Source organism: Belonocnema kinseyi, chromosome 9 (assembly GCF_010883055.1).
Source record: "Belonocnema kinseyi isolate 2016_QV_RU_SX_M_011 chromosome 9, B_treatae_v1, whole genome shotgun sequence".
NCBI lineage: Eukaryota > Metazoa > Arthropoda > Insecta > Hymenoptera > Cynipidae > Belonocnema > Belonocnema kinseyi.
Window position 1 is genome coordinate 66587549 of NC_046665.1, and position 27000 is coordinate 66614548.

A 27000-nucleotide genomic window follows, 5' to 3' on the forward strand; every position below is an offset into this window, starting at 1 on the left:
ACAAAAATATAATCATTCGATTATTAATATTCCTGGCTTAGAATTGGGTTAAATGATTTTAAGCTCAGTTTTTCTTACTTCAAATTCAATTCGAATTTTCTAGTTTCATTAACCATGAAAAATTTTTGCGAACCGGGAAATGATCGGAATTTTTTTCTGTCATTAAAACGACCATCCTGAGTAATAGTTTTCCCTGTCCAGCGATATTCAAAGTCCAAAATCTTAACCTTTTATAAACGGAATAAAAGAGTTTGAAATTAAAATTGAAAAAATTGAAATTGATTATTCTTCAAAGTTATATAAAGTGTCCCTTATAAAAATTTCCTGACTTTTACAAGATTTTTGGTTTAAACCCCTGACTTTTGCCTGATTTCCAGGTTTCCTCTGATCTACGGCCACTCAGCTTATAATTAACACGTTTTAAACTCGGAATTAAAAAAAAAGATCATATTCTAATTTTGTATGAACTGTATTTGCATAGAAGAATTATATTGTACAATATATAGGTAAACGATTTGGTTCCTCACGATTAATTTGCAGTATCATAAACTTCTCGATTGAATTCAGCTTCTGAGATCAAATTTGTAATTGGCATAAGGTCAAGATCGATCCAAAATTGCGAGAATATCCAGCGAATCATGACAAACGTGAATATGTAGAGTGAAAACCCTCTACTGATTTTCCGGAACATTCCCATGAATCTCGTGAATGTTTGCACAAGTTTCGGGTTAATGTTGCACAAAATTAATGCAGCAACTAGAAGCTTTGATTCTTGAGGTTCCTGGCGACTCTCGGGGAAGAAAAGGCGGGCAATTAGCATTGCAATATATGGCATAATGAGAGTCTAAAACAAATTTGTTAGCTTAGTTAAACTTTTCAAAAACTTCTGAAAAGAGAAGAGTTTAAATTTCTACATAATGGAACGCCTCGGACTCACCTTAGAATTAAAAAGAAAATAGTGTGAATAGTGTCACATTTTCAAGTATTAAAAATAAACTTCAAAGTTTATTTTAAATTTTAAACTTTAGTCTATAAACAGAGTGTCTAATGACCCTGAAAACTTTGAAAACCTGGAAGTCTCCTTGATTTTTTCATGAAAAAATTGAATTTTAATTATTCTTTTTTTTTTCATTTAGAACAGTAATTTTATCGAAATGCGAAGGGAAATTTAAAGCTTTTAGTCTATTATGAAAGAAACATTTCGTTTAGAAAAAACGTTGATGCTGAAAATTTTGTTATTCAAGATATAATTTATCTTTTGTTTATTACAGAATAAATAAAGATATTTCAAGGCACTTTTTGCTGAGCTGTTCAACTTAGAAATTATAAAAATTATTAGTTTAAAATTTCGATGTTACTTTAGTTTCAGAATTAGAATAAGCCATGGCCATACAACGGATTATTTGAGGGGTTGACCACTCGGTTTTTGAGTGTACAACAGATTTCAAAAGGTTAAAAAATATTTCACGGATATTAACGATTTAAAAAAGGCGCGCAAGCCAGATTTCAATAAAAATTTCACAAACATTTTAAAACTTTAAAGATTTAAAGGATTTCAAAGATTTAAAAGAGGGTACAGTACACCAGCTTTCAAAGATTTCAAAAATTTTAAATAATTTCAAGAGGTTTTAAAACATTTTAGAAGAATTCAAAATATTTCAAATAATTCAATGACTTCAAAGAATACAAAAGATTTTCCAAACAAAGATTCAAGAAAGATTTTATGAACATTTCAAAATATTCCACAAAGATTGCAAGGCTTTCACAAAGATTTTAAAACTTACCAAAGACTTTAAAGATGTTAAAAAAGCTATATTAAACCTCATTTAAAAGATTTTAAACAATTTCAAAAACGTTTAGAAGATATCAAAAGATTTCTCTAAGATTTGTAATAATTTAAATAATACCACCGGAATTGGCAAAGATTTCAAAAGATTTCAAACATTGCACAAAGATTTAAAAATTTTCAACAGATTTTAAAGATTTCAAAAGATTACAAATATTTTAAATAACTTCAAAATTTGTCAGGGGATGGCAAAAGATTTCACAAAAGTTTCAAACATTTCATAAAACATTCATAAAGATTTCAAAACTATACGAGAATTTCAAATACTTCAACAAGGGCGCAGTACACCATATTTCAAGAATTTCAAACCATTTCAAAGATTTTAAACGATTCTTAATAATTTCAAAACATTTCAAGAATTTCAAAGATTCCAAGAAGGGTACAGAACAACGGATTTAAAAGATCTCAAAACATTGAAAAGATTTTTAATGATTTCAAAAGATTTCAACACATTTAAGAAGATTTTAAAAGACTTAAATGATTCTAAAGAAACACAAAAGATTTCGCAAATAAATATTAAAGAAATAGTTCACAAAGATTTCAAAGATTTCAAGAATTTTAAAGATTTTACAAAAGCTTTGAAAAATGCCAAAAGATTTCTCACAGATTTCACCATAATTTCAAGCTTTTACTAAGGTTTGTAATACTTCACAAAGATTTCAAAAGATTTCACAAAGATTTCAAAGACTTCAAAGACATTACAAAGATTTAAAAATATTCCTAAAGATTTCAAAAAGACTCATGTTCGCAAAAAATTAAGAATTTGTTTATTTACGATTGGGCTTTTTTTAGAAATTTTTGGATGGCTCATTTTTTACATGTATGAGACACATTTATTTCATTATTTAATGTAAAAAAAGGAGACATGGAAAATTTTGATTTCTTGACCTGAAAAAACCTGGGAAACCTGGAAAAGACCTTGAATTTTGTTCCTAAGAATCGCTAGACACTCTGATAAATGATCTATATTCCTATTTATTGATCGCAGGCTTCACAGTCTATCCCCTTTTTTAGAAGCCAATAAGAAAATTGAACTTTTTTTGGTTTTTGTTCATTCTTTTGATTTGAAAAAGTCCGCTATTAAATACCTGGTTAGAAATTCATCTTTTTTGGTTAAAAATTGTTTAGTTCAAAATTCGTCTTTTTTGGCAAAAAATCTTTTTCTTTTGTTTGTTAAATATCTAGTATTTTGTTGAAAATTTGACTTTGTAGATTAAACTTAACTGTTTTTTATTTTTTATTAAAAATTTTGTTTTGAGAAATATAAACCATTACATTTTTCGTTGAAAATCCATCTTGTTATGTTGAAATTTCGATTATATTTGGCTTCAAAATTATTTAAACAATTTTTAATTAACTTTTTTATTGAAAAGTTATATACCCTATTTGAAAACTTTCTCTTTTAGAAAAAAGTCGTATTGCATCATATCCATTTTCAAAGTATTTAGTTAAAAATGTATTTAATTTGTTAAAAATTCGTCTGTTTTATCACAAAATTAATCTTCTTGGTTGAAAATTCATGTATTTGTTTAAAAATATATGTATATATTTCGCTAAAAAAATTCTTTTCCTATAGAAAATTAATCTTCTTGGTTTAAAATTCAATTATTTGGTTAAAAACGTACGTATTTTGTAAAGATTCATATTTTTGGGTGGAAAATTCTTCTTGATTAAAAATTCATCTTCTTGGTTAAAAATTTTATGATTTGTTTTAAAACTGAATTATTTTGCCGTAAACTTAACAATGTTGTTAAAAGTTTATACTTCTTGGTTGAAAATTCAACTGTTTAATTAAAAATTCGTCCTTTTTGAAAAAAAGCCTTTCTTTTGTTCGTTAACAATCAAGTATTTTGTTGAAATACTTGATTGTTAACGAAAAAATTAATCTTCTTGGTTAAAAATTCATCTTTTTGGTTAGAAAATTTATCAATTGGTTCAAAACTACATTATTTTGCTGTAAACTCAACAATTTTTTTATATCAAAATATATTTTGTGGAAATATAAACTATATTAAATTTGTTGTTGAAAATCTAACTTCTTACGTTGAAAATTCGATTTAATTTGGCTTAAAAGTAATTTTTTAAAATTTTAATTGTAATTATTTGTTAAAAATTCATAAACTCGAGTTAAAAATTTAAATTTTTTGAAGAAAAATCGTTTTTGGTTTGAAAATTCAACTACTATTTGTAAAAAACTGAACTGGCTTTATTCTTCTATTTATTTAAAATTTATTCTAATACTATTTAGTCAGAAAAATGTAGAAACAATATAAACTAACAATCAAGTCAAATTTGGACCAACACCATATTCACTGTTCAATGTTTCATTCATTGTTCATTGTTGAGATTTCATCTTTTCGGGTGGAAAATTACTCTTCTTGGTTAAAAATGCATCTTTTCTGGTTCAAAATTTTATTATTTACTTAAAAAATGTATTATTTTGATGCAAACGTAACAATTTTGACCTAAGTTTATACCTATTGGTTGAAAATGCAAGTGTTTAGTTTAAATTTCGATCTTTTTTGGTAAAAGGAACTCTTTTTCTTTTGTTTATTAAAAATCAAGTATTTTGTTAAACATTTAACTTTGTTGATTAAACTTGACTGTTTTTAAATTTTCTATTCAATTTACATTTTTCATTGATAATCCATCTTTTTAGGTTGAAAATTCGTTTTTATTTGGTTTTAAAGTAATTTTGAAAATTTAAAAAATGACTATTTATTAAAAATTCAACTAATTGGTTTTAAATTAACTTTTTTGTTGAAAATTTATATACTCGAGTTGAAAATTTAACTGTTTTAGATCAAAATCGTCTCTTTTCGCTTGAACATTTAACTAATCGGTCTAAAATTAAACTGGCTTGTAGAACATTTTTTTATTTATGGAAAATTAATTCTAATACTATTTAGTTAGAAAAATTTAGGAACGAAAAAAAAAATATAAACTAAACATTAATCAAGTAAAATTTCGACTAACATGACATCCATTGTTCAAAGAATGAAGTTGAAAATTGATGTAATTTGTTAAAAATGCGTCTGTTTTAGTGAAAAATTAATCTTTTTGGTTGAAAATTCTTCTTTTGGTTTAAAATTGAACTATTTTGTTAATAGTCAACTGTTTTGTTGGAAGATCACATTTTTAGCTTGAAAATTGTTTTCGGAATAGTAGCAAAAAAGTATAATTGCTTGAAAGTGTCAAATAGTGTCAATAGTGTGCTGAGTCCGAGGCCTTGTAATGGTAATTACCTTTCCGAATAGATGATCCAGATTCAATAAGCAAAGAATATTTACAGCAAGGGCTAGAAAGACATAAGATAAATCGCTCAAAAGTAGTGAATATATAGGAGACGATTTTTTAAGTAACGGGAGCTGACTTGAATTATCGATATCGTCATTAAAAGGACTGATATCTCCCTGCGTTCTAGGTCTTAGTCTTTCACGTAAACTATCGATTTCGGGATTGCTTCTCAAATTTTGAGCAAGAAGGAATCTTTGCTGATAAGGGGAAAGCGTATCATGTTTTTCAGTTTCGTTTGATTCCTCTGTAGTTAATCTTGCACCTGAAATTTAAAAAAAACATCAATAATAAAAAAATTGATATATTTTTAATTGTAAATGTTTATATGAGAATTCTGGTAAAATTTGGTAAACTTCTTCTTTTTGATAAAATTGACTTAAAAAATAAGAGAGATACAGACAAATTTACCCGGATGATATATTGAACAAGCGTTAAGTAAGTGAAAAATTATTTTTCCCTGTTCAGCACTGACAAGTTGCTAAGTTTGAGAAGGATTTTCGAAATTGAGGTTAATCAAATAAAAATTATGTTTGTTTTTAAAATTATGTCTCAAAATCTATTATTCCCTCATATAGATTTTTAGTTTATCGCACTTAAACACAAGGAAATTTCAAGCTTAAAAGTTTCCCCCTAATTTTTTCTTCGAACGTGCAGTGACAATTTGATTTGCTTTTGGCGATTTTTTGTGTTCTGGCAACTAATGTATTTTATTGTTACTTGACATTCCACTTTGTGTAATCGCACGTCAAAGAAAAAATATGAAAACAATTATAAGAATATCCAAAAAATACATCAAGCCAGTCATTTAAATTTTAAATCTTGAAACTGGAATAATTTGCAATTCTACATATCGACGCCTGAGTAGAATAAGGTGTTCGTTCCGAATGTGCTCCAGGAAGGAGTTGGTTCGAAGTTCGTTTGAAGAAGGTTCTCGTTCCAAATCTGCTCGAGAAAGGTGTTGGTTCCAAGTTCGGTCGAAGAAGGTGTTGGTTCCAAACTTTTTGGAAAAAGGCGTTCGTTCTTTGAAGTATTTCATTCTTGACATTTTGTAGTGGTATCACTGACGCAGGTATCAAAGTTTTCTAATATAAATGTCCCTTCTTTTATTTCAGCTTTTAATTCATACGGTTTTGTATAATTATATAAAACTAAGATAATACGACACCACTTTTTAAATTTATTTTAAAATCTCTAGATTATGAATTAATTATAGTATGCCATACAGTGTGGTAAGTATTGAATAAAATAATATTTTGCAACAGATAATTGAATATTATATTTTTTATAATAAACCTGCCTATAGTAGCGAAAAAAAGGACGTCCTGGATAATTATAGGTCTCGTACAGTATTAAATGCATAAACATAATTTATTGAAGGACAATAATATTAATTTACTCATCGAAATTTAAGATACGTATATTGTGTACTATTCCTAATACTATATAGTAAAAATGTAAATCTTTGAATATATATTTCTTTTTAAGAAAATTATGTATATTTTTGAATAAACATGATCATCGAAAAAAGCAATTATTTCAAACATAAGTAATAAATGACTCCATAATTTTATTATAAAATAAGTTATACTCTAAAGGAATAACCTCGCTTGAACACATGAATTGTTAGTCCTTTTTTTCCTTATCCAATACAATTTTCATCAAACAAATTGTATACTTAAAATTTTGTAGTGGTACCGCTGATGGAGGATTTCGGACTTTTTAACAATTAAAGTTTTCATTTTTTATTAAAATAAGTTTCCTGTGAATCTAAAAAATTAAGGTAGATTGAATTTTGCCGATTTAATCGAACTGAACGATGATTAGTGTTTCAAATTCACGATAAGTTAAATTCAAAATAATATGAATCAGGATTAATTTTGTCGAATTTTTTTTAATAATGTAATTTTTAGTTTATTCTATGTGATAAATATGCCCGCTGCTCGGACACGCTCGCATTGCACGCCGCTTCGCGCCAAGTTTGAGCGCGCCTGTGGCGCACGGGTTACGCTGATACCTTTGATATGTCAAATCAAGGCAGCCTCTGATACACAAAATGATACAAGATACAATCTGGTTCCCAAAATGAAGCCTAAGTTCGTTAATCAAACATTTTCAACCAAAATAAAAGATTTAAAGCATTTTCAAAATTAAAAAAAAAACATGTGATTTAAAAATTGTTGTTAAAGTTTCTTATAGATGGGTAGAAAACTTGCAAATTATCCAAATTAAATTTTTAATTTCGATGAAAATAAGAAAAGTTATATACTTTTGAAAATGTTCAGAAAAATAAAAAAACATATTTTTCGAAAAGATTACAACATTTAATTAAAATTCATCACTAGTTATCAAATATATTTAGAAACTATAACTGTTAAATTTTTCGATTAGACACAAATTCAAAAAGTTTGAACTCTTTCAAAATTTGAATACAATTTTTTCATGAGTTTTAGAAATTGTTGTCAAATTTTTTGGTAAGCGTCAAAAAGACTTGCAAATTATCCTAATCACATTTTTAAGTTCGATTAAACTTCAAAAAGATATATGCTTTTCAACATTTTTAAAATTGTCAAAAAAAGGAAAAAATTGTTTTAATAGGTTAAAAAATATCAATACAAATTTCTGCTAGATATAAAATATATTTTTTCGAATCTTTTATCATGAAATTTCTTAATTAGACAAAAGTTTCAAAAGTTGGATCATTTTCAAAAATATGTAATTTTGGTTTTTCAAAAGATCCATAAGTTTAAAGCGTTGTTTTTAGTAGATTTTAACAAGATTTACAAATTATCTTGATGAAGCTTTTCAATTGGATACAAGTTATCGAGCGCGAAGCGTGAGTTTCACAATGAGAATGTAATCGTCAATGCCGTAGGTGCTTTAAGAACCTTCTTTAAAAACAAATCGAAAAAAAAATCAGTCACAATTTATGACTGTAATTCCTCAGAAGTTTAAATCACAGTATTTAATTTAAGTAATAACATTTTCGATGCTTGAAAAAATGTAGTTAAAGTGTAGGCATTAAACGTACGAAAACGAGCTCGAAGCGCGAGAACGTACCCGCGCGCCATAATTCGACAAAATTAATCCTGATTCATATTATTTTGAAATTAACCAATCGTGAATTTAAATCACTATTTATCGTTCGGTTTGATTAAATCGTCAATATGAAATATGACTGAATTTCTTAGATTCGCAGGAAACTTTATTTTAATAAAACATGAAAAATAAATTGTATAAGGAAAAAAGAAGGATTTTCAATTCATGTGTTCAAGCGGGGTTATTCCTTTAGAGTATAACTTATTTTATAATAAAATGATGGAGTCATTTATTACTTATGTTTGAAATAATTATTTTTTTCGATGATCGTGTTTATTTAAAAAATATACATAATTTTCATTGAAAAAAAAATATATTCAAAGATTCTACATATGTATTATATAGTATTAGGAATAGTACACAATATACGTATCTTAAATTTCTATGAGTAAATTAATATTATTGTTCTTCAATAAATTATGTTAATGCATTTAATACTGTACGAGACCTATAATTATCCAGTGTATCCTTTTTCCCTAATATAGGCAGGTGTATTATAAATAATATAATATTCAATCATCTATTGCAAAACATTATTTTATTCAATACTTACCACACTGCATGGCATACTATAATTAATTTATAATCTAGAGATTTTAAAATAAATTTAAAAAGTGGTGTCGTATTATCTTAGTTTTATATAATTATGAAAAACCGTATGAATTAAAAGCTGAAATAAAAGAAAGAACATATATATTAGAAAACTTTCATACCTGCGTCAGTGATACCACTACAAAATTTCAAGAATGAAATACTTCGGTGAACGACCGCCTTTTTCCAAAAAGTTTGGAACCAACACCTTCTTCAACCGGTCTTGGAACCAATACCTTTCTCGAGCAGATTCGAAACGAGGCACCTTCTTCAAACGAACTTCGAACTAACGCCTTCCTCGAGCACATTCGGAACGAACACCTTATTCTACTCAGGTGTGGATATATTCTCGAAATTTTAGAATTTTGCATGATAAAACTTCAAAACTGTATAACTCTGAATTGTAAATCTACAACATTAAATACTTTTAACTTTGACGATAAAAACTTAAAATTGATGCCAGTCTCAAGTTTTAAAATTACAAATTTTCTATTTTTGATGATTTATATTTGATAGTTCTTCAATTTGGAAGATTTAGAATTGAAAGCACTTGACTGATGACAACATTGAAATTTTTTTATCAATACACCTTTAAACTTGAAAAAACTTGCATTTTAAATCTTCAAAATTAAATATATTTTAATTTTAAATCTTTGAACTAGAACTATTACAACAAAAAGTAGTCAAAATTACATCATTTAAAATGATAAACATTTCGAATTAATCAATCTTGAATAGTAAATCTTAAAAATTAAAGAATTTTAAATTACAAATCGTTAGAATTGAAGAATTCTCAATACTGAACCTTCACAATTGAACTATTTCAAAAAACGGGTACAATTACATACTTCAAAATATAAATCTTGAAAATGGAATAATTTTCAATCAATATTAAAAAATTCAAAATTCGTTAATCGTAACTCTTCAGAATTGTAAAACTGTGAATTTTTCATCTTGAAAGTTCAAGACTTTTTAAGTTTGGCAATTTTATGCAAGTTTTAAGTTTAACAATGGAAAATGTTGTAATTTTATTGATTTACATTTCAAATTTATTCATTTTAAAATTGAAAGCACTTGACTTTTTTTAAATAAATTTAAGAATTTCCATTTATAAAGCTTGAAAATTGAATAAATATGCATGTTAAAGTTTGACAATATATATTTTTATATTCCTAATTTAGGTTTTGAACCAGCCATTTCGAAATTCGAAATTTTATTACTATATTATAATTGAGTAAACCCAAAAACCTTAAGATACCTATTTTCATAAAATTAGGACTATTTTCAAATTTTGAATTCATCACATTAGATAACCCAACTTGAATTTAAAAATTCTGCTATCAAATTCAAATTATGCGAACCCAAAAACTTTAGAATGCTCATTTTCATAGAAATCGGAACACTAATGCAGATTCCGAAGAATGACCGATGTGTTTTCTAAAAAATTCTTTTAAAACATGAAAGAAATACTTTTAAGCTCAAATACTTTAAAAAAATTGTTCGTATCAAAAATGACTTTTATATTAAAGTTTAATATTATAAATAAATAGCAATATTAATATTAAAAAATTAGAAAATATACTTTTCAATACTTGCCTTCAGACAGAGAGTTAATTAATTCCCTTGTTATGTCTTCTACGGATAAACCATTTTCACTTGGTATCGAAACTGAAGGTGATATTACGGGGGCTTTTTCTGAAAAAAATATTAACATTTCTTAACGCGATAATAAGTTTCAATAAAAAAAGAGATCTGCTACAAAACAGTTACATTTTCAAACCGGAAATATTAATTTAAAAAAAAAGATATATTTTCAACTAAACAGTTAAATTTTCACTTGAAAAAATAAATTTTTTATTGCAAAAAGAGGAAGCTTCAACAACTCAGTTTCAGTTTTAACCAAAGAAATAAATTGTCTACTCAAATTATGAATCTTAAACCTAAAAAGATGAATGTTCAATAAAAAACATTTTGTTTGATATTTTCACAATAAAAAAATTGGTGTTCAATAAAAAACTATTAAATTTAACCGAAAAGATGAATTTTCAATAAAATATTTGAACCCTCAACCAAAAAAAAATTAATTTTTTAACCAAATAGTTGCATTTAAAAAAAAAATTACTTTCGACTAAAAATGACGAAATTTAAAAAAAATGCATCAACTTTGAAGCAAATAGTTAAATTTTCAACTAATAAGATTCCTTTTCTACAAAAATACGATTTTTCAACCAAATAATTAAACTTCTTCATTAAAAATATCAATAATTAACCCAAATGGAATAGTTCATTATCATTAAAAAATAAATAAATTTGGTATAGAAAAACCAAATATCTATAACAGTTGAACTTTTCACCACAGTACAATTTTTTACCAAATTGTTGAATTTCCAAGAAAAAAGACGAATTTTCTATACAAAACAGTCAAATTATCTACCCGGAAGTATAAAATTACAACAACAAAATTATTTTTCAACCTAATAATTACATTTTGTGATGAAAAAATTTAATTTAATCACAATAAAAAGAAAGTTTTAGCACAGAAGTTTAATTTTTAATCAAAACAAAATAATTTTCATCCAGACAGTTTCATTTTTAACAAAATTGACTTCCATTAAAAAAAGACGATTTTTAGCCTAAAAATGATCACCTATTAACCAAAACGAGAGTAGTTAAATTTCCATTGAAAAAGAAGCATTTTCAATTAAGAAACACCAATTTTTCATAAAACAGTCGAAATTTTAAAAAAATTCGACCAAATATGTAGTTGAATTTCTTACCAAAATGTCGAATTTTCGGGCCAAAAAGGCGAATTTTCTAATAACCGGTTGAATTTCCAACCCGAAAATATAAATTTGGAACAAAAAAGTACATTTTTAACCAATCAGATCAATTGGCAACTAAACTTCATTATCTTAAACAAAACAAAAATGAATTTTTAATCAAGTATTTCGATTTTCAACCAGAGTTAAATTTTCAGACTAAAATGACACCTTTGGTACAAAAAATGCAATACTATATATTTTAACAAATAATATTTTTTTAATGAATTTGATTTAACCCATTGGTATCAATTACCTTAGAACTTTACATTTGAAATTTTGATTATATGCGCAATATTAAAATATTTATTCAAAATTTATAAAGTGTTGATTTCAATAGTCTCCCGAAATAGAATTTAAAAATCCATAATATTTGAAATTCAATTATTATTTTCCGGGATGAATGTCTAGCTATTAATTTGAATAAAAAATAACTTTTGATGCAAAAGTTGAATAGCGCCATTTAGAGGTTAGGAATTGTTTATCAACAGAGGACAATAAAAAAATATCTCCAGGTTGCTTACCTTGAACAGGATTTTCGGAAAATCTTCCTGTGATCCTTTGCAGGCGATTTTCTGAATTTTCTAAAATTCTGCGCCTCCTGGCCTCTCTTTTAGCAGCTGCATCGGCCATAATCTTATTGAATTCACCTAATCACCGAAAACAAGTTCAAAATTCATATTTTCTATAATAACCAATCTCACTCTAAATCTCTTTTTATTTGGATCAAATATAAGGGCTCAGTTATTCACAAAAGCACATTCTTTTCAAAGTAAAGTTGCCAATGATCACGATTAAAAATATTCACTGACGTTTTGAAAATGAACAGTGACATGATGAAACCTTTTGAAACTGGACAAATTTTCAAGATAATATTTTCAAGTCCTCTATTAAATCTGAAATTGAATTAAAACAGACAAAAGAATTTCGCAAATTCTGGTAAGGAATATTGTTCATTTTATTATTCACTCGACTTTTATGTACAGAACAAAAACAAACCCTGGGAAACATAACCTCAAAGGAAGCCATTTTCTCACGAAGCAGCGAATCAATAAGATCCACAGACTGGACAATTTGTCTTTATCCGATCAGCGCTTCATACAGCGATTCTCTCAATTGTGATTCGCTGATAGATAAAAAATCGTCATACATGTGATTAAACCTAATTAAATTATTTGTAAATTCGCCACGACGCCGGTCTGACGGTTCTTGGCTTCCAAGTTTCTTTTTGGCGGGCACGATTTATACGGCGGCAGATTCTCCGTTAATTTTACAGTTCTTGACCAACCAAAATACAAATGGGTGATAAAGACGGAGGTATTTATGATACTAGATTAATTCCAATTTATTTTTTCCCTTCCATTTACCAATAACAGTCTCTCTACTCCACGCGTTGTTATCCTTGATGATAAACAAAGTTGCTTTCCATGTCCTTTAATTGTCCTTTGTCCCTTTGTTTAATTGATTTGAGCCTGCTGGAGTATAAAAACAATCCAAGATTGAAGTATATTTATTCATATTTGACGAGCATATTGATTTTTCTCGACAAACTGAACAATTCGTTTCGAGCTTGTTGGAAACAGAACACACAAAATGTAGTAAAAAAAATTTATAGATGGGATTCCAGGGAGAACCTGGCAAATGTTGGGGAGTTTTCTGTCTCTAGAAATGAGAAAAAGTCGAGGGACCTTTTGAATTTTCTGAAATGTTATTATTTATATTTTTTTGTGGATTTTTGTTTAAAAATTTGGGGAATGGAAGTTTATGAATTTAGATTGGAACCTGAAATTTGTGTAAATCTTTGCAAAACAATTTCTAAATGAAACAGTTTGTCAAAAAGAGGCCTGGGTAGTGTTTTGCTCAAGATTAAACTAAAATACACAAAAAGGTTCTGTAACATGTTTTCTACTGAATTATGTATTAGAAAAATATATTAATAATTTAATTAAAATTAATAAAGTAATAATTTTTTTACCGGAAATTTTACAAATTTTTAGAAGAAAAATCTCTCCACTCACTTGAAATTTCACAAATTTTGTTTCACATGACGATATAATTCACTTTAAAATAATCTTTCTACCTTTTCTCTTTTTGAGAAATTATTTACAAATTTAAATTAAGTTCGACTTTTACGTTTTTTAAATGTTAAGTTTAGTGATAAACTTTTACAATCATGATGTTATTCAGTTCACAGTACATAATTCCAAAATATTTTACTTACAAAAAATTCCATTTCAGTTCTTCATTTTTAAACGTACATTTTTTATTGAAATACATTAAAATTGTATTTTTGAAGGCATAACTAATAAAAGTTAGAAACGTTTTTGAAGCTGAAATTTTTTGATAAAAAAACGTTTTTAGTTTATCGCTGTAATTGGGAATTAATTAATGATTTTTTAAATTCAAAATAAATTAATTTTATCAGACGATTCTAAATCCGTTCAAAATTAATGAATTTACAGATTTTCACGTTAGAAATTGAACTGTTTCAATCCCAATGCCTTAGTAGTAAACAAATATAAACGTTCGATGCAAACTTTATAAAATGTTTTTAATTTTTAAATAACTTCAAAATTAATAGAATTATAAATAAAAGCATTTATTAAATTTTCAAATGTTTTTAAATAATATTTCAAATTCTGCTCAAATATTGTTCCAGTTCAAAATATACCCTTTTGAACCTATTAAATTTGAAATTTCGTAATAAAAAATTGAGTATTTAGCAATATTTATGTTAATTTAAAACCAGCAATTATAAATCAAATATTCAAAACTAAACAATTTGAAATTGAATTTGTGTTGTTTCTTAATTGGTTTAAAAGGCAGAGTGCTAAATTTAAACTTTGAACATGTTACAATTTCAATTGTATTATTTAAAATTTTTAATTTCGAGCATAACATTTAGAAGCTTTTTAAGAATTACGAAAGGTTTCATAAGAATAACAAATTTTTCTTAAGATTCCTATAAAAATTGCAAATGATTTTTTGTTTTGAAAAATTAATTTTAACGGAACATTTTTTTTAAATTTTAAAAGTTTTCCAAAATTGTCAAAAAAGAATTTGGAACATTTTGATGTAATTTGTATAATTTTTTAAGATTAAAAAAAAATGTAGAAAAAAAATGAATCATTTTAAAGATATTTAGAAAATTTGTTTAAATTAGCAAATAATTTAAAACTGGAAAAGATTCCAAATAATCGATTTAAAAATGTAGATTTTTGAAGCATTTGAAATCAAATTTGGAAGGTTCTTTAGGATTTTGAAAGGCTCCAATATAAAATTTACTTAAAATTATATAATGTTGAAAATTTAATAATTGTTTATTTATACTTTAGTTTAGGCTTGAAAATTATGCTGTGGATAAATTTTTTTAAATTTTTGAACTAGATCAACATTTGTTTTTAAATCTTTTAAGATATTTTCTTATAATAATTTTTTTTAAATAAAAAATTAGATTAAATTTTTACGGCAATCTTAAGATTTTTTTTATTATCTTGAAATTTGAAAAGCTTAAAAAATCTTCATATCGGTTGGAATCTTTTATAATTTCAAATTATTAAAAATTTTGTTTTAAAATTCATTAATCTCTTTAGCATGATTGGAGTTTCTCCTAACATTTTTTTTTAATTCTGAAAAATAAAAAATGGCTTTAAAATGTTGTATATTCTTTTTGGCAGTTTTAGAAATCTTGTTGCATATTTAATAATCGAATGGATAGCGCGCGTGTTGCTTGGCTAGTTCTTTTAAAATTTAAAGGTTCACCAAGTACATATTATACACTATTTTTAAATTTCGAACGATTTCCACTATAAATTTTAGTTAAGTTTTTTAGAAGTTCTAGAAGTTTGAAAGAAATTAAAAAACATTTGTTAAATTGTCGAAAATCTTTTGATGTTTCAAAATATTTTTAATACCTTCAGATTTTTCAAAATTCCTAACAATCTTTTAAACTGGCTCAAATTGTTCTTAAGGTAGCCTTGCAATCTTTTAGATCCTTTTTTGACCACTTTGGAAATCTCTTGAAGTTTTTAAAAATATTTTAAAATATTCTCTTTAATTTAATTTAAAAAAGAGAAATTACTTTTTATTTTCCAGGAATCTGAAGAACATTTTTTTTTTATCTTGAAAAATTTCACATTCTTTTATATCTTTCAAAATTTCTAAAAAGGCTCTTTTTCGTATTCTACATTTTTTCGTAAAGTTTTTTAAATGTTCTCAAGATTTAAATTATTTTGGAATTTTTTAAAAACTTCTACAGTTTTTTTTAAATCCTTCAAATTTAAAAAAATTGTCCTCAAATCTTTCAGTTTTTGATACATATTGTGAAATCTTTTTTTTTTTAATTTCAAGTTGAAAGAAAATTACGTTATCAAAATAAAAAACTTTAAAATTTTTCCCACGAATCCTCGGTAACATGTTGTGTTCCTTTGAAACCTGTCAAAATTCTTAAAAAGCTTCTAAATTTTTTATTTGAAAGATTCAAATGCCTGCATTTTGTTTTAAATTATTTTTGGTATCTTTTTAAAATTTCCAAATATCACTTAAAATTACCCAGGAATCTTAAGAAAACATTTTCTTTTCTTGGAAGCTTGTCAAAATCCTTAAAAAGTTGCTTTTTTCGAAATCTTCACAAATGTATATTAAAAAAAAAGAAGATTGAAATCTGTACAAGTTTTAAATTATTGAAGCTAATTTGGTCTCTTTAATGTGTAACGTTTAAATTCAACCTGTATTTAAAAAAAGGGGAAGAAATAAATCGTAGATTATTTTCTTCTGTAGAAACTTTCGACGATGCGGTCGAGGAACGCGTCATCAACGAAGAGTACAAAATATGGAAGAAGAACACTCCATTTTTATACGACTTGGTGATGACCCACGCCCTGGAGTGGCCGTCACTGACTGCACAATGGTTACCTGACGTCACAAGACCCGAAGGAAAGGACTACTCCGTTCATCGACTGATTCTCGGGACGCACACCTCTGACGAACAAAATCACCTTCTCATCGCCAGTGTCCAGTTGCCAAACGAAGATGCTCAGTTCGATGCTTCACATTACGACAACGAAAAGGGCGAATTCGGGGGCTTTGGATCCGTGAGTGGAAAAATTGAGATCGAGATCAAAATTAACCACGAGGGAGAAGTCAACAGAGCACGCTACATGCCTCAGAATCCTTGTGTGATTGCAACCAAAACTCCGTCAAGCGATGTTCTCGTCTTCGACTACACCAAACATCCAAGCAAACCTGACCCCAATGGTGAATGCCATCCGGATCTTAGGTGAGAAAAACTATCAATACGAATCTATATGTCAGAATGGCCAGTCAATCAGAAAAAAAAAATATATATATGGGATCGTCCATAAACTGCATTACCACTTTAGGGGGGGTGGAGGTGGTCTCACAAAACCTGCAGTTTCCAGATGATTCATGTTTTTGGTGGAAACTTAATCTTTTTGTTTACAAATTAAGTTTTTTAGTTGAAAATTCAACTTTTTGGTTGAGATTTCTTAGATTTTAGTTAGAATTATATTTTTTTGGTAGTAAATTAATCTTTTTGTTTGAAAATTCTTCTTTTTTTATTTAAAACTTCAACTTTTTCTTCAACTTTTTGGTTGATAACTCTTGACTCTCGTTAAAATTTCGTCTTTTGGTAGCAAATTAATCATTTTGTTTGAAATTAAATTTTTTTCAGTTAAAACTTAAACTCTTTGGTTTGAACCCTTGAATTTGATTAAAAATTCGTCTTTTTGGTAGTAAATTAATCTTTTTGTTTAAAAAATAATTCTTTTTAATTGAAACTCAGACTTTTTTGGTTCAGAATTCTTGAAGTTTATCGAAAGTACGTCTTTTGGTAGTAAATAATTTTTTTTTTTAATTCATCATTTTGATTAAAAATTTTAACAATTAGGTTTTCAAGTTGAACTACTTTCTTTTTTTTTTAAATTGCTTTCTTAAAAATTTGACTTCAAGAATTCTGGAATTATACGGAAAATTCCTCTTTTTTATAGTAAATTAATCGTTTTGTCTGAAAAATGATCTTTTTTAGTTAAAAATTAAACTTTTTGGTTGAGAATTCTTAAATTTTAATTAGAATTAATATTTTTTGGTAGTAAATTAATCTTTTTGTATAAAAATTCATCTTTTTTTTAACACTTCAACTTTTTGGTTGATAACCCTTGAATAGTATTAAAAATGAGTCTTTTTTGGTACTAAACTAATTTTTTTTTCTTTTACTTCCTTTTTAGTTAAAAATTAAACTTTTTGATTCAGAATTCTTGAATTTTTTTTAAGTTCGTATTTTTTAGTAGTAAATTAATTTTTTTGTTTAAAAATACGTGATTTTTTTTGTTGAAAATTCAACATTTGATTCAGAATTCTGGAATTTCGTTAAAATTTCGTCTTTTGGTAGCAAATTAATCATTTTGTTTGAAATTAAATTTTTTTTAGTTAAAACTTAAACTCTTTGGTTTGAACCCTTCAATTTGATTAAAAATTCGTCTTTTTGGTAGTAAATTAATCTTTTTGTTTAAAAAATAATTCTTTTTAATTGAAACTTAGACTTTTTTGGTTCAGAATTCTTGAATTTTATTGAAAGTTCGTCTTTTCGTAGTAAATACAATTTTTTTTTAATTCATTATTTTGGTTAAAAATTTAACAATTAGGTTTTCAAGTTGAATTACTTTCTTTTTTTTTAAATTGCTTTCTTAAAAATTCTACTTTGATTGAGAATTCTGGAATTATATGGAAAATTCGTTTTTTTTATAGTAAATTAATCGTTTTCTCTGAAAAATGGTCTTTTTTAGTTGAAAATTCAACTTTTCGGTTGATAATATTGCAAATGAAAAAATAGTCAGCTTTAATAGGTTAAACTATTCAGGCCTCAAAGATTGGTCGCTATATTCCCTATTGTACCCTATATTCAGTTGAGGTCCCGAAAAAACCATATTTTCAAGATTTGGTCATTATAGTACACTATGTGCAGCCCATAATGCAACTTTTAATAATGTTACTTTTCTTTCAATAAATGAACTCGTGGGTTAATCACTATTCAATTAAGGTATATATGCCTATTTGTGATTTTTTTTATACATTTCAATCATTTGAAGAAATTTTTAAGATTTTAGGATATTTTTTAAACTTCCAAGGCATTTTAAAGAGTATTTAATTTGAAATATTTGAGCGGACTTTAAAAGATTCCAAGGGATTATTAATTTCATTAATCTAAAAGGAATTTTTAAGCGTTTGAAATATTTTAGGATCAAGAATTTTCTAGAATTTGGGAACATATGGAATGATTTTACAGGACCTACATAGTTTTATGATATTTTTAAAGATTTCCGAAGATTTTAATGATTTTAAGGGATTTTTTAAGGGAAATATCATAATATAATTTCATGAGATTTTATCATATTCTTAGTGGATTTACAAGAATTTATTCACGAGAAGTGAGGTATGTTGTAGGATTTCAAAGTATTTAAAATAATGTAGGGAGTGTTAAAAGATTTCTAGGAATTTTTAATATTGTTTTCAACAATTTGAAGAGATTTCAAAGCGATGAAAATATTAAAAAAAAAAAGAATTTTCTAGAATTACGGAAGATGTCTTGAAGATTTTGCGGGATTTTACAAAGTTTCCGAGAATTTCAATAATTGTAAGAGTTTTTTAATGCTGTCCAATATATTATAATAAATTTTCCAGGCAATCAAACAATATCGCCAGATCTCATAGAATTTCATGGGATTTGATAATATTTTGTTTCCTGAATAATTCAAAGATTTTGAAATGTTTTAGGATATTTAAAAACATTTCCTCAGTTTGCATTTTTTTAAAGCAACTAAGTTTAAATTTCAAATTTGAAAAAAATTACATTCCAAATTCCTACGAAATTAAGAGCGTTTCATTTTGAAGTATCTTAAATTACAATTCCAAGGGATTTCCAAAGATTTTAATACTTTTAAGGGATTTTACCAATTATTTCCAATTAATTTAAATTCTTTGTACTTGTTTTGTAGTCATTAGTCACTTTTTAAATTAAAAATTGGTAGGGTTTCAAAAATTTAAAGAGATTTTCAAATATTTTTTGGAATTCGTTCTGAAATAGTATTAATTTATCTTATATTCTTTTAAATTTACACAATTCTACTCAATACAATGGATTTTTAAAAAGGTTTTGTTTAATTCACATTGAATTCTTTTGAATTCTCTTTAGATTTCCTAAACTAATTTCAAACTTACTCAATTCAATGCATTTTTTTAGATCTTGGAACTGTTTCCAATTCACTTGATTAATTTTTATATTCAGCTTGATTTTTCATGAATTGCATCGAATTCTTCTCATTTCCATTAGAATTAAAATTTAAATATTTTTTGGAACTCAGCCTCAATTCTTTTAAGTTCTTTGGAATTATCTTGAATTTTTCAAATTAATTTGAATTCTTCTAAATTTACTTAATTCTGCTTAATTGAATAGATTTTTTAAAAAGTACAAATGTCTTTTATTTAATTGATCTTGAAGTTTTTAACCTCACCTTGAAATCTTAAGCATTTCATAAAACTCTTTTAAATTTCCTTGCATTTTTCTAAGCTCATTTCAAATTTTCTGAATTCAATTAAGTTTTTTCACATTTTTAAATTGTCTTTAATTCATTTGAATTTTCATAAATTGCATCGAATTATTCTTGTTGACCTTAAATTCCTCTAAATTTATTCCAATTTTACAAAAATCAATGGTTTTTTTCTTGTTCCAAACATTTTTTTGAATTCATTTTAATTATTTTGAACTTTTCTTGGATTTTTTTCAATTCTAACCAGACTGCTTAATTTCATTGACCGGGCAAAATGTTTGCGAACCAGAAAAAAATAGGAAATGACAGGGAATTTTTCTTGACAATAAAATTTGCTGCTGTGATATTCGAAAATATAAATAAATCAAGTTGTCAACTAATTTATTTAGAATTAAATAAAAAGTAGAAACATTTACAGGCATTATTTAAAGTAACTCCATTCCTACGGGAGGGACGAGAGAATAAAGAACAAGAAAAAATAAAACTCAAACAGTAAGTTGAATTTGACAAAACAAAATCCTCCTCGAGAACTTAAGATTTCACTGGATGTAAATAAACTTTGAATAATAAATAAATTTAGTAAAAGAAATATGTATTTAGTAAATAAATGTAGTCAACGTTTTAACGAATTAAGGTGGTTTTTATTTGGGAAAAAATTGTTTTAACCAAAAAAAGTGTCGCACAAAGAATTGTTACAATTCTGTAAAATTCTTTAAAAAAATAAACGGTTCTTTTAGGGTATCGCGTTGAGAATAATTGTCATAAACTAAACTTTCGTTTTCTTTTACACTCCTTTTATAAGGATGTATAAAAATACTGAACCAACTTTCATTGGTCGTTTAGTTCAACATCTACAAATGCGAACTTACTTAAATTAAAATTTTGCATTAATAATATTAGCTTGTTAATCTAGAATATTATGAACTTAAGAACTACAAAATAATCTAGAAATTAAGTGATAATTAATATGATAGTAATGGTTGCTTTTGAAGGAATAACAGAAAATTTAAAAGTGATAACTTCTTGTGTAACGAAGTTAATAAACTTTTGTGTGTGTTCTCACACAGGTTGCGAGGGCATCAAAAAGAAGGCTACGGACTTTCCTGGAATCCCAACCTAAATGGATACTTGCTGAGTGCTTCTGATGACCACACTATTTGTTTGTGGGACATCAACGCCACACCGAAGGAGAATCGAGTTATCGATGCAAAAACAATCTTCACAGGTCACACAGCAGTCGTTGAAGACGTTGCCTGGCACCTTTTACACGAGTCTCTCTTCGGATCCGTTGCTGATGATCAGAAGTTGATGATCTGGGACACCAGGTCTCTATTAAAAAAAAAAATGAAATGATCCAAGTTTCTCTTCTCTCGGAATTGCAAGATAGGTAATTGAAAATTCGATTTAATTTGTTCCAGATGTAACAATGTAAGTAAACCAAGTCACACAGTCGACGCTCACACGGCAGAGGTGAATTGTCTGAGTTTCAATCCCTATTCGGAATTCATTCTGGCAACTGGCAGCGCAGACAAAACGGTGGCTCTTTGGGATTTGAGAAACCTGAAGCTAAAATTGCATTCCTTTGAGTCTCACAAGGACGAAATCTTCCAAGTTCAATGGTCACCTCATAATGAAACCATCTTGGCGAGCAGTGGCACCGATAGACGTTTGCATGTTTGGGATCTTAGCAAGATTGGCGAAGAACAATCCAGCGAAGATGCTGAGGATGGCCCACCTGAATTACTGGTGAGTCTTCTCAAATTTTCCATTATCATTTATGCTTCTTAGTTTTAGATTCTTTGAAGCTACTGGTCAAAAATACCTTGACCGGAATCTGTTTAAATTCTTAGATTTGTTTGAAGAAAAAACAACTGATCCATTCATTTAGAGGCGTTGGCAGGGTGACCGCTGGATCGGGAAACCGGGAATCTTATGAGACCGGGAAATGACAGTGAATTCATTTTTTTACCAGGAATTTTACAATTTTTTAGAAAAAAAAAACGTATTCAACTTTGAATTATACCATTTTAAAAATAATTAGTTAAATTATGATCTTTTTCAATTGTGATATCATTCAGTTTAAAATGCGCAATTAGAAAATCTTTCACTTAACAATTTTCCATTTTGTATTTTAATTTTTAAGCGTACATTTTTAGTTCAAAGAATTTTAAAGAGCAGTTTTATTTAAAATTATAAGCGTTCAGGGTGGCCTCTGGACCGGGAAACCTGGAAAACCGGGAATTTCATGAGACCAGGAAAAACCGGGAAATGATACGGCAAATTTATTTTATGACCGGGAATTTTACAAATTTTTAGAGAAAAAAATCTGTTCAACTTCCTTTGATATTAACCGTTTTTTAAATAATTCGGTAAATTGAGATCTTTTTCAATTATGATATCATTCGGTTTATAATGCGTAATTCGAAAATCTTTCTATTTAAAAATTTTCAATTTTAGATTTTTAATCGTAAGGCCATGTGATGAGTGGGTCACGTGACCAGATTCCTACCTCACCGCCACTTTTTTTATTTCTCAACTTATATTCACACGGAACGTCACAAAAAGTTGAAAATTTGGGATAATAAAGTAGAAGCACTAACAATGGTGGGTCTGCTCTTAAACTTGAATAATTATAAAAAAAAAATTTTGTTGTAAATAATTTTTTTTTTTGCTTTTCTTATAATGATTAAAGTTTAAGCCCAGACCCACCTTTCTTATTGCTTCTTATTTATTATCCCAAATTTTCAACTCGATGTAGCGCTTCGTGTGAAAATAAGTTCGGAAATAAGAAAGGCGGCGGTAAGGTAGGAATCTGATCACGTTACCTATTCTTCACGTAGCCTTAAAGTGTACATATTAATTTAAAGAATTTTAATTTTCAGTTTTAAAGACTTAAAGGAACTAAAATTTAGAAGCATTTAGAATAAAAGATTTTTGCTTAAAAAAACATTTTCAATTGATTAATTGTGAATATGAATTAATTAAAGATTCTTAAAATTGAACTTTACTTTAAGTCTTAAAAAGTAAATAACAATTGATTTTACAAGACAATTGGGAATAAGTTCACAATTTTAGAAATTGCTGATTGTAACGTTAAAAGTTAAACTGTTTCAATTGGAAAGTCTTAATAGTTAACAAATGCTAAATAAATGCCCGATTGAAACGTTATAAACTATTTTTAATTTCAAAATGCCCTAAAAATAGTATATTTATAATCAAAGGCCTTTATTAAATTTAACATATTATTTCTGTCTAAAACATTCAATTTTTAAACCATTCAATTTGAAATTTTTCAATTAAGAAAAAGCACAATTACTTAATATTTAGAAATATCTGACTTCATTTAAAACCAGTAATTATAAATTAAATGTTCAAAGCTAAACATAAACAAAACTTAACTTCGATCGTTACAATTTTATTTTTTCTATTAAAAAAAATGTGTACGTCAAATTGTGGAATTTTGATGTCTAAATAACAATTAAACACCTACTATTATTAGTTTTCCAAAGATTCAAAATTAAATAAAAATTTGAAATTATTTAAACGAAGTTTCAACGTGTACAGACAAAAATCCGGCAATTCCCACAAAAATTTTCACGGCCCAATTAATAACCAAGTATAGATTTTGGCAGATTAAGAACAAACAATTTAGAAGCTTTTTAAGGATTTTGAAAGGCTTTAAAAGGATTTTAAAAAAACATATCCTAGGAAAATCATAAATTATTTTTTATTGTGAATAATTAATTTTAAGAGAATATTTAGAAATATTGACCAAACTATCAAAAGTAAATGTGGAAGATTTTAAGTACAGTTTTCTAATTTGGCAGGATTTAAAAAAAATGCAAGGAAAATTGTAATTACAGTAGACTCTACGACTCTTCTGGTTTTCGGGGCTGTAGGGGAAGCGAACACGAAGTGTCAAGAGTACCCTCTCCCCTACGACACGCGAGAGCCACGTGACGCACGCGCGAATTCAAACGCTCTCAAGCGCAGTACAGCTTTGTCAAGTATGTTCGGTGAAAGGAAACCTTCCCTTCAGAGGCCCCGAAACGAAAATCTTTTTGGGAGGAAATTTATTTAATTATGAATTTCGCAAAAATTGGATCTTGAAGAAGATAATTGTTAATATCAGAACGCAAAATTTTGAAATTTCAAAAATAATTACCGATGCAAAGTTTGAAATTTTTTGAGTACTTTTTCTCCTTCTTGAATTGCTTTAAGGATACTTGATTTTGTTCCAGCAATGAGCCATTCACTTTTTACATTCTCATCATTTATGATTGAGAAAGTATTAGAATTGGCGGAAATTTGACCTCACACTTTTTCAACGAATCTCAACGTTTCGAGACCCCCTGAATCCGAAAATCAGGTTTTCACGATGGCGTCTGTCTGTCCGTCCGGCCGTCCGTCCGTAAACACGATAACTCTCGAAAAAATGAACGAATAAAATTCATCTTTGGCACACTTTTTTTAGGTCCTAAAAAAAAGGACGAGTTCGTGAACCAGCCATTTTTGATAAAAATTCAAAAAGTGAGCGCATTTTGAAAATTTTTGAATCCACTTTGTTTTGAATTTGGAAATTCTATGTACGGATATTTATAGTATTAAAAAAAAAAACAAACAAATTATCCTTATGACTTTTTTTCGATAAAAAGAAAATTCTCAGAGTTATAGCGTTTTCAAATTTTTTAAATCAACCGAAAATAAAAATTTAAAGCCGAAAAACGCACGATATGAAAAAAGTCAAGAGAAGAAAAACATTTCTTTTTGAATGCCCTACAAGATTATCATAACCAATTTTTGGATTTTCGTAAAAAATCGAAAATTCAAATTTTAATTGCACAAAAAATAATGGAATATAAAAAAATCTATTTTGTGGACAAACTGTGTAGGATACGAAAAAAGATGAATTAGCAAAAATGGTTATCCCAAAAAAGATCTACAATTTCTATAAGAATCACTTCTTGATAGGACGCGTATTTTTTTTTTATTCGTGAAAAATAAGGTTGAAAAAAAATAAAATAAAAAAAATGTGTGGAAAAACGACGAAAGTTACGAGAAAAAAATCCAGCAAAACCTGCTTACAAATGTCTGTCGGAAAGCGAGCGCGCAGCGCGAGTGTCACGATGAGAATGTGTACCTCAAAGCCTACAGAGCTTTGAGAAACTTAATCTTTGACTATACTTAATTAAGTAGACAATTCAGAATATGAAGACGCATATAAATACTGCCATCTAAAAGAGATGAAATGAGGCAAGGAGTGGGGGCGAGCGAACGAAGGAGAAATCGGAAAACGAGAAGTGTCTTAGAGAGAAGTGTCGTAGAATCTCCTGCATTTTAAAAGATGGTTAGAAGTTTTGCAAAATTTTCAAAATAATTATAATTTTGAAAAAATGTAAAACAACATGTAGATGTTTCAAGATTTTGAAATACAATTTTGAAGCGTTTTGAGGAATTTTCAAATATATATAATTTAACCTTTTAATTTAAGAAGTGTTCAGTTTATTTAAAATGTGCTCGCTTCGCGGACACATTATCATCGCGCGCTGCGCTCGCGGTTCGTAAATTTGAGAGCGCCTAGGGCGCGCGACTGTTGGTTCTCGCCCGTCGCGCTCGACTGTGTATTCATCTCGCGCTTCGCGCTCGATGCTGCATTTGTCTCGCCCTTTGCGCTCGGTCTTTGCATTTACCCCACATTTGTGCACAAACCTACTAAGGTTAACGAACCAAGCATCAACAACTGTAATTTGGTCATTGTGAATTCTCCTTTGTTAAAGATTCTTCGGCTTTAACGAACACATTCTCATCACGTATCTCGGTGCTTCGCACTCGATTTTGTCCAAAATGTTAACTTTTCTATATTATGTTTAACACTTCTGTATCAAACTTATGATACATTTATTCAGATTATTTAGCGATAGACAGTTTTCACATAAAACTAATGCCTTCTCATTATGACGAGAATGTAATAATACATCATTTTTGTGCGATAAAAATTTGAATTTTCGATTTTCTAACAAAATTCAAAAGTTGTTATGATAATCGTGTAGGTCTTTAAAAACTAATATTTTTCTTTTGTTGACTTTTTTTCATGCAGTGCGTTGAATGACACAGAATAGCCATTTTTTTTATTATTACTTTTTTTCAGTTTGGAAACGCTATAACTCTGGTAATTTTGTTGTTATAAAAAAAAGTCATCAAGATAAATTGTTCATATTTTTGTGCGCTATAAACAGCACTATATGAAAATTTCAAATCTTAAAAAAGTGGTCTTAAAAATTTTGAAAATGCTCCAAATTATTGCATTTTATTTTTAAAATAGCTGGCTAACGAAATCGTCCTTTCTTTTCGTATCCTTATAAACTGTGTCACAGGGAAATTCAATATAATAATTACTTCAGATGCTACCGTACTTACAGACTACAACCACAACAACGATAATGACAAGACCGACAGACAGACGTCATCATAATACCGGTTTCTTTGGGAATTAGGGATTCTCGAAAAGTGAAAATTTCAAGAAATCCGCGATAGTCAGTTTTTCCATAAAACAATACCTTTTTATTATTATGAGAATGTAATAATTCAGTATTTTTTGTGCGATTAAAATATCAATTTTCGATTTCTTTTAAAATTCTAAAACCTGTTATGATGACCTTGTAAGTTTGTCAAAAAGTAAAGTTTCCCTTTTCTTGCCTTTTTTTATATCGTGCGTTGATTGGTTTAGAATTTTCATTTTCATTTTGTATTTTGAAAAAGCCATAACTGTGATAATTTTCTTGTTATC

General features: G+C 27.4%; 2 protein-coding genes across 3 annotated transcripts in view; one reads left to right on the forward strand and one right to left on the reverse strand.

The window, feature by feature from the left end:
• Positions 1 to 453: 453 nt before the first annotated feature.
• LOC117179390 lies at positions 454 to 12674 on the reverse strand. 2 transcript variants are annotated; one of them, XM_033371129.1, is made up of 5 exons: positions 12664 to 12674; positions 12174 to 12299; positions 10427 to 10525; positions 5092 to 5405; positions 454 to 844 (listed from the first exon to the last, which is right to left on the reverse strand). In XM_033371129.1, the coding sequence occupies exons 2-5, from the start codon at positions 12280 to 12282 to the stop codon at positions 530 to 532; spliced, it is 837 nt and encodes a 278-aa protein (XP_033227020.1). In that variant the 5' UTR covers positions 12283 to 12299; positions 12664 to 12674; the 3' UTR covers positions 454 to 529. The 2 variants fall into 2 exon arrangements, with proteins under 2 accessions (XP_033227020.1, XP_033227019.1); XM_033371128.1 differs by lacking the exon at positions 12664 to 12674 and having other exon boundaries at positions 12174 to 12455.
• Positions 12675 to 12831: 157 nt separating this feature from the next.
• The window catches only part of LOC117179389 (probable histone-binding protein Caf1), a 22235-nt gene continuing 8066 nt past the window's right edge, over positions 12832 to 27000 (forward strand). Inside the window, exons 1-4 of the mRNA XM_033371127.1 lie at positions 12832 to 12966; positions 16429 to 16927; positions 21281 to 21538; positions 21632 to 21959. Coding sequence (XP_033227018.1) covers positions 12948 to 12966; positions 16429 to 16927; positions 21281 to 21538; positions 21632 to 21959 — 1104 coding nt within the window. The 5' untranslated portion in view covers positions 12832 to 12947. The remainder of the gene's footprint in view (positions 12967 to 16428; positions 16928 to 21280; positions 21539 to 21631; positions 21960 to 27000) is intronic.

What these genes read in the sequence shown, in the direction of transcription:
- LOC117179390 (XM_033371129.1), bottom strand. Translation starts at nt 12,282, where the DNA reads ATGGCCGATGCAGCTGCTAAAAGAGAGGCCAGGAGGCGCAGAATTTTA. An exon ending in TTCCGAAAATCCTGTTCAAG is followed by an intron (nt 10,526 to 12,173) that starts GTAAGCAACCTG and finishes TATTTTTTTCAG; the next exon opens with AAAAAGCCCCCGTAATATCA. An exon ending in AATTAACTCTCTGTCTGAAG is followed by an intron (nt 5,406 to 10,426) that starts GCAAGTATTGAA and finishes TTTAAATTTCAG; the next exon opens with GTGCAAGATTAACTACAGAG.